General features: G+C 37.8%; 1 protein-coding gene across 2 annotated transcripts in view; it reads right to left on the reverse strand.

The window, feature by feature from the left end:
- LOC121411916 (RNA helicase Mov10l1-like) overlaps window positions 1-8,309 on the reverse strand; it is a 35,072-nt gene extending 26,763 nt beyond the window's left edge. The window contains exons 1-5 of one of the 2 annotated variants that reach the window (XM_041604805.1): window positions 8,235-8,309; window positions 4,044-5,025; window positions 3,358-3,501; window positions 1,322-1,510; window positions 36-239 (exon numbers count right to left, since the gene is read on the reverse strand). In XM_041604805.1, the coding sequence (XP_041460739.1) occupies window positions 36-239; window positions 1,322-1,510; window positions 3,358-3,501; window positions 4,044-4,942 (1,436 nt within the window). In that variant the 5' untranslated portion in view covers window positions 4,943-5,025; window positions 8,235-8,309. The remainder of the gene's footprint in view (window positions 1-35; window positions 240-1,321; window positions 1,511-3,357; window positions 3,502-4,043; window positions 5,026-8,234) is intronic. The other variant, XM_041604806.1, reaches the window with a different exon arrangement.
- Window positions 8,310-8,600: the final 291 nt, after the last annotated feature.

Here is an 8,600-nt window from a genome sequence, read left to right on the forward strand (position 1 = left end):
TGACAGACTCTTTGATGACACCAACCCCGACTTACCTAGCTGGTCTCACACCGGGAAGCACTGCCGGTCCTCTTCCACTTGACACCATGGCATGTTCCTTCATCCACTTCTCCTTGCCACTGAGGTGACAGGATGTCAGAAGGTTGTTTGCGGCTTCCTTGACAGTAATGGGTATTGGACGACTGATAGAGGAGGAGTCAAAGGTCAATACAAGCTGGCAGGCTGATTTTCCAACACTCCTGAAACATAAAAAAAACAACATTGCATTGAAATGTAAGACCCTTTCAAGCGAACAAAGACAATATCCACAGTAAACTTAAGAACGAAGACATATCACTATTTGAGTTGGTATGCTTAAGGCTTTTAATACAAGTGTATTGTTCCAGGCAAAATAACAAAAGCAGGAAGGTCAGTATGAAGAAAAGCGAGCTTTTGTTTCATAATTCATGAGAGACCCCCCCACAAAAAAATAAATAAATACTTCTGGATGATAAATCTTACAAAACACATTATTATTGCAATTGTAGACAGGTAGTACCGGTAATGTAATACAGTTTATGACTCACACCCAGTAAACAAGATCACATGTTCAATCCGAAAATATAGTCAGAAAAAGTTTTGGGACCAGAGGAATTTGATCCTATCATCTAATTACCGGCCAGCAATTCTATTACCAGGTATCCACTAGGCCATGGCATAGTCACCATTAAATAAGAACAATTATTCATCTATATAGAGTGTTTTAGCGAAGCATTAAAAACATATATTTTGGTGTGCATCAATCACCCATGCAGCATCAGAGTGTTTAAAAAGACCTAAAAAGAACAGAATTCCAACGAACATCCCACAGGCTCCTGTTCAAAAATTGCTCTTGAATATGAGACCATATTCAATAGTCTAGTGCGCACGCGCGAATGCGTGAAATGTACAACGCGTACAATGATGCGATGCGCAGCACAGAGTACAATGACGGTTAGTAACGTCATAATGAAATACATAGATTATGCCGTATGTGGTAAGAGATGGCTTGACAAGTTCATTCAAAGTTCTCCCTCTTGTTATTTCTTTTTTTGGGGGGAAATGGATGTTAATAATCATATTGAATGGCTTTATTTTATGGAATACCAGAAATATTAGGGCCAATACTCCACTCATCTGTGATTCATGGAATATTGCCCAAAACTCTGGTATTCCATTCTTAGCCATTCAATATTATATAAATACATGATAGGAAATGCAATATTTTTTACATGAGATATACATGTACAATATAAACACAAAATGCAAAATGTCGGCATGGGTTGACCAATATCCTACAAACCTTGCTGTGATGGTTACAGTCAAACTGATTTTGCTGCCAGAAGTAACCTCAATGGATTGGTTGCAGGAGCTCAATCCAGTAGATTTCTTCACCGCATCTTCAGCAACACCATCGATACTGAGAATGATGTCGCTCAGAAGACACACTGCTTCAGATTTTATCAGCTTCCGCGTTTCTTCACCTGTGTTTCTGATCAATGAAGAGAAGTGTTTAATATTTTGCTAATATCAATGTAAATCACCTGTAAAATTGGGGCTAGTTTGATAGATTGAGAGAGATGGCATTAAATTAAATTCTGAAAGCTTGCCTCACTATAGATGTGATGAAAGATGTTTGAATATTACTTGGTAACATGGTTATATTTTCACTGTTAACAGAAGTCACATTTGTTGGAATTACATCAATGACATTAGATATAATCATGGACCTATATGGACATTCAACACTATCATTTCTTTGATCGAACGAGATCATACAGGTGTTTTGAAAATAGCAACTACCAAGGCATATCTGATCACTTACAAAGACACAGCTTTCCTGGTTTTGGTTTTGTTGGCTGATGCCCTGTGTTAAAAAATGCTTTTCAATCAACATGCTTTAGATTTGAGACAGCAAAAATAATCAGATGATTTTGTGACATAAAATATAATAATGACCTCAATAACATTAAGAGATACATGTAAATGCTCTCTACATGATTTGAGACATGTATCTCTGGAATGTTCGATAGAAATTTGAAAAAAGAAATGAATCACAATATTTTATAATAAAATGCATGGCGCGCACGCTCATCACAGCGCTCAAGCTTCATGCAAGCTAGAATGCACAATAGTTTTAACAAAATGATTGAAAAAAATAATTTACCTGTAATTACATTGATCCAATAACCATATTTTTGTGTTATTTTTTTTTTACAAAATTGTCTTTTTTAAAGAAAAACATGCAGTGGTGTTTTGGTTAGAAAAACGTACTGGTTGGCAGCTCTGCAATATTGCCTCTATCTTAAAACATTCTTACATTTTCCCCCCAAATAAAACACACGAAACTAAGATTGCCAAAGGTAAACCAGAACTGCACATTGATTTTCCAGGATTTAAGTGATTTATCATCTTATGCGCATACAGTTTGTGCAATGTTTAATCACGAACTGCTTCTTTTCAACTTTTGGCCTAATTGACGGCAGAACACAGTAGAATGAAAGTATGAAGAGAATGTTATTCAGAGCACAATGGCGGTCACATGTTATGAATTCATTAACTAATCGATGAGTGTCCATCTCTTATAGGTCCATGATATACCTAGATAGTATGCTTGTTGAATATCACAAAGAAGAAGTGACAGATACTTCAACCTTGGTTTAATTTGTTAAGGTTGGCAGATGATATTGCAAGATCCTAGCCTCCTTAGTACTTGTCTGATGTGTCTTGTTTTAATACTGCGATATGACGCAAATGTCATAACATTGTCATCAAAATTAATAAAAAACCTATTTTTTTAATCGGAAGGTTATCAAAGGTCTGATTTGTTAAAGTTGGGAGACAATATTGCAAGATCACAGCCTCCTCGATTAATGTCTGATGTGTCTTATCTTAATGTATGACACAAATGTCATAACATTGTCATCAAGTAAAAAAGCAATTTTTTTATCAATAGGTCATCACTTTCTGACTTTTCAAGTTTTCTCTTTGGTAGTTTACTGAGCTCATAGAAAATGCTTCAGTAGAGGGAGAGGAAGGTTGAGAGAGTCCCATATATATTCCCTCTTAACGAGTGTAAATATATATAAATGATTTGGCCCTTAGGAAAAATGTTAGAGAGCATACATTTGTTATTTATCAGGGGAAAAGTAAGAGTAATACCTCAGTCACATTTGCTCTAAGGCGAGTCGAAAACAGCCGTTTTATTCATTTAAATTTCAGACTAGCTATTTGTAGCTGGTACAAAAGATGTTCAAACGACTGTTTTCGACTCGCAATACGGTCGCCGTAGAGCAACTGTGACCGAGGTATAAGAGTTATCATTTATTCTGAGCTTACCTCACATACACTGTGACATTTTTTTCTTGACCAATGCACATGTTGTTGAAATCTCCGCTCACTGTAACTGCCATACTATTATCTTTAGTCATATTTTCTCCTTCTCGAAACATATTTGCAGGGAACTGTTTGCCATAGATCATCCTATTTGGTAGAAAAAAATAATTATTATTTTAATTTTAGAAACAAAATTCTAGTTCAAATACAAATTAATTAATATTTTTTTCATATTTAAAATAAAGAAACTTTATTTGTAACTTTACAAATTATTGTGAATTGCTTAATTTAATCTAATAACCATTCACTTCATATATACCCCCCCCAAAAAAAAGTAAATAAATTAATGAAAAAGAAGTAAAAGATCAATTCAAATATTCAAAAAAATATTTGAATATTAAAATAAACAAAGAAAAAAAATCTTTGTAAAAAAATATGACACAAAATATCTATCCTTGAAGGGATATTAATAACTGAATATAAGAAAAAAAATTATCTTAATTACATAATCTAGCAATCAACACTTTTCAAATTTTTGGGCTGTGGTCTAAATGGAAAAAAAATCATCTTTTGCCAAACACAAAAATTATCATACAGGAAATAGCCTGAAGTTTCAAAGGGTAATTGCTTAATATTCTTAATTGTGTACAGGAATTCTATCTAGAGCTACTAGATAATTTTATGATTACCTTTCTTGCTTTTTTAAGGAGACCGTGACAGCTCTCCATTTGCCCTTGCTTTGATCAGATTCAATAGCCTTTCCGTCTACTTCGTCATCACGCTTTGGTACATAGTTCGGATCACATGCCTTCCTGGAGAAGTAGATTGTTCCATCTATAAAACCATAGCCCGGGTACACTTGAGTCACAAATCCCTTGAAACGTTTCTCCCTCAATGGCCGAACGGTCTTTACAACCTTGGCTCCAGTCTCGATGTTCTTCGTCATTTCTGCAACCAACCAGTCACCTCTGTGCGGGATGAAGCCATAGGGACATGCATCCTGGTCGTAGAACATGGTTTCGTCCATCCATCCAGAGGTCCTCTCCGTCTTGGTCACCTTGCCGATGTGCCATTCTGGTTCCTCTGCGCCGTTCTCGTCATCCTCCCAGTCTGCTTTAGAGATGATGACTTCTGTAGCTCGGAGACCTACATCTTGATGTCCACCAGACTCTATGGTCGCTTCTGCCCTCAAGCCAACCTTGGGAGTCATGTTATACAGTACGGAATCCAATCTAAAGTGGATCGAGTTGTCAATGAGTCCATAGTCACTGTAAACATGAGTGATCTTTCCACTGATTGTGCTTGTGGTTTCACTTTGTTCTGCTCCACTCTTGTATGGATCATCCGCTTCATCTCCAACCTGGAACAGAACAGACTTGGTATGATCTGTTTGAGCATTGCCCGGTGCAACGTCTTGACCATATTGTGGTTGAACGTCTCCATCGTAACTACTCCCGGAACACGGATAGGTGGGAGCGGTTCTTTGTCTGGATTCAGGTTTAGTATTGGGAGATTCACTTGATGATGTTTCTTTTGGAAGACTGCTGCTCCAAACATGAGCTACGGCTTTTGATATCGATGAAAACATGTTATAGAATAGTCCTATAAGGTTATCATCTCTGAAGATGCAAGAAACAACGATTCTTCACTTTGTCAAGTCACAAGAAAAACCTGTACAGAAAAAGAAGAGGAACATACATAATATTTTTTCATTGAAAGTAAATGCCACATAGGATTCTAACCTATGTACATATCTCAATAATTGGATTGAGCTTCCATGATTATTCCCCAAAATGAGCAGGCTTCACACGCCTTTAATCGCTCTGTTTTCTCTACTTGGTGGTTTACTGCGCCAGCTGTAATTGAGGTGATTTGAGCAGACAATCGCATAAATTTGCGATCAATTACTGTGTCGTCCAAAACATTGATATTTAAAAGGAAATTTTTTTTTAATACTAATTATATTTTAAAATGTTGACTTTAATTCAAATGAAGAGTCAGCTGCATGAAGACTCAGTTGCAAGTTCTAATTGGGCCTAATCGATCAAAATCATACTTTTGAAAGTAATCCTCTGAATCTTCATTAAAAAAAATCAACATTTTAATATAATTAGAAATTTATTTTTTATTATAATACTTATGGACGATACTCATGAAATTGTTAAGACTCTGTTTTTAGCTCGAAATTCCTTCTCCTCTTTATGGTGCCCGGAAAAAAAAACCCAAGAAAGAAAAAAAAAGTTTTCCTTTTGAATTTTAATGTTTTTGAAGATACCGTAAATGATCACAAATGTGGTGGTCCACTCAAATCAGCCCAATTACAGCTGGCAAAGTAAACAGTGGTTGAGTTGAACCCTATCTTCTAAATCTTGTTTTATAATAATTAAAAAAAATATAAATTTTTGAAAAAGTATAAATATATGAAAGAAAGAAAATTAGATATAACGCAAATTATTAGCCATTTACAGATAGGGAGAGTGGAAAAGCAGAGCCTACACTCTACAGATGGTAGACTCCTTTCTCAAAGTCTAATTACCGTCAAAGTCTAATTTGCCGGCGTATAGGCCGCACTATTTTTTTTATGAAATGAAGCAAGTCGGGGTGCGGCCTATACGTGACGATAGTCAAAAGCCGTGTCCCGCGGACGCTGAATACGTCGTCAAAACAGCACGTATGCGTACGTATGGGACTACAGTGACGCTTCCATTGTAATGGTAGTTAACACAGCGCGTTTATAGGATGAAATAGTAATTCTTATCTAAGAAAACATTTTCAGTACCGGTACATGATAACTTACTTTTCAAATTGAATTCTTTTTAGGTCTAAATTTGTTTCCATAAATGCAGCAGAGCTCAGAGACCGTGCCAGTGATCTGACTCTGTTTGGGGCCGGCAATGGCATATGGCTACCGCTCGCGCACCGTACCATTTGTACCGCACCGATGCAATTGCCAACTGCAGGCAGCTTGTTCGAGGCAATTATTTCACGCGCGCTAACAAGACATGTACTGGTAGACTTTTGTCGACAAAAGCTATGTCGACAAAAGCTATGTCATTGTAATGAATGTCATTACTATTTATTTATGAAATTATGTGGAACATTGATTTAACATGTTTTCATTTCTATCTTCCTTGCAGGAGCCAGGAAGATTAGCAGCACCTTGCTCTACATTTTTCAAATTTATTTTTACATCGTCTTCGATCGTAATGGAAAATAAAATGAAAATATTTACCTTTTGATCTCTGCGCTCGCATTATTTGCAAGGGTGGAAATCTCTCCCCATAGGTAGGGGGACCAGGGGCTGGAAAATTTGACAAGCAAAAAAAAAAAAAAAAAAAAAGTTTATCACCCTCTAAAGGTCATCTTGACCAAAAGAAATTTGACAAGCAAACAAGCAAAAAAAAAGGGGGCATCCCAAAAGTAAGATCGTCTCTTCCAAAATACTAGTACATGTTTTATTTCGATTTTGTGAACGAAATGACCAAAAATAGTAGGGGGACATTTCATAATGTGCCCCTACTTGTCCCCTACATGTCCCCCGGCCCCGGGGTTTGCGCCCATGTGGGTGGGGGTGTTGCGGCTCCCTATCGGGATCATATCACAACGAGTATACACTCTTCCATATGGAAGAGTGTTTACTCGCTGTGATTTCGATCTCACACATATAAAAAATAGAACAGCTACGCCTTGAACACAGGCCAAAATGCCTAACGATTTCTCCGCGGCATTAACAACTCTCGTAAAGGGCGCTCCATTTATAAATAAAGTTGCATGAACAGCTGCCTATGGCGACAAAATTTAACGCGGAATTGTAGCCAGAAGCGTGGGAAATTGGCAGAAAATTCAAGAAAAGAACCGGTGAGTACCGATTTAACAGTAATTATGTATTAACTAACATTTATTGAATCATAAGAATAATTTTTTTTTAGTTAGTTACGGAAAGAAAACTTAGTGCTAAGCTAGGGCGGCCCAAATGCGCATGAGTGGAGTCCCAGTTTCTTAACACGGGTAAGTATTGCAGTGTCGCCTAGAGTGTACGCTGGCGGTCGAACGATCGTACTGCGCATCATGCGCGGGTTTCCTGGGGCCAATTGCACGAAAGGGTCTTTGCAAGGACCGTCTTTCGTGTCTTGTCGCCCATCTTTTATGATGCGCCATGTGAAACGCATTTTAAATAAATCATCTGCAAACATATTTCATTCGTCCGTTAAAATAAACAAAATATTCGTCTATAAAATGATGTGACATATCATGAAATTGTATAAAATTTGATTTAAAAGCAAGCTAACGAATCTTATTCTTTATCATAAATTTCAGAAACACCCCCTTATAGCGTATCATAAAAGATGGGCGACACGAAAGACGGTCCTTGGAAAGACCCTTTCGTGCAATCGGCCCCAGTCTTCTTTGTGCATGTATGTTTGGACCTCATTCATTGGTCTAGGACTAGTAGGAGTGGGTACTAGGAGTGGTCTCCGACTCTGTATTTGGTGAGTGAAGCCAACGGAGTTCAGCTGCTAGCTGAACAACCAACAAAACAGAGAACGAAGCTTTTGGTCTAATATCCCTAGGTATCCTGGGTAATACCCACTATGCATTATATACTGAGTGCGCCTCCCCCCCCCCCCCCCCCCCGGGTCGAAAGACGGTCCCTTTCGTGCACGGCCCAGGGGAATCCCCAGGCACCAGCGACACGAAAATCATCAACATGCCATTCACTGATTCAGATTCAATCTGAATACCGAGCGTTACTTACAAAGACAAAGCCACAGACAAATGTACATAACATATCAATACAAAAGTAACCATAGGCCTCTCAATCGCTATCACGTCAGTTTATCATCAATTTAGAATGAAAATGAAAATACACATCATTTTACCTACTATTTTCCACAGTTTTAGGCCAGTTTCGGCACGGGATTTTACGTCCACGCATATGGTATAAGTATTGCGCAGCTAAACACACAAATAATAAAAGAATTCTCTAACTTTTTTTCCCCGTCAGGAAGACTGCACAACTTGAAGTATTTCACACCTGAAGCCACAATCGACCCCTTCAAGTTCTCTTCCTATCCAAGAACGATAAGGAATTGGAGCAACCTTCCCAGCTCAGCTGAGTGTCAACACAAGGGGAATGTCCCGTTTCAAGGAGGCTGCTCTCCCTGCTATCAGAATGATGCAGCCACTCGGCATATCATGTTCCCGGGAACATATACAAAATCATTATGTCTATCCATCACAATTTC

Source organism: Lytechinus variegatus, chromosome 3 (genome assembly GCF_018143015.1).
Source record: "Lytechinus variegatus isolate NC3 chromosome 3, Lvar_3.0, whole genome shotgun sequence".
Lineage (NCBI taxonomy): Eukaryota > Metazoa > Echinodermata > Echinoidea > Temnopleuroida > Toxopneustidae > Lytechinus > Lytechinus variegatus.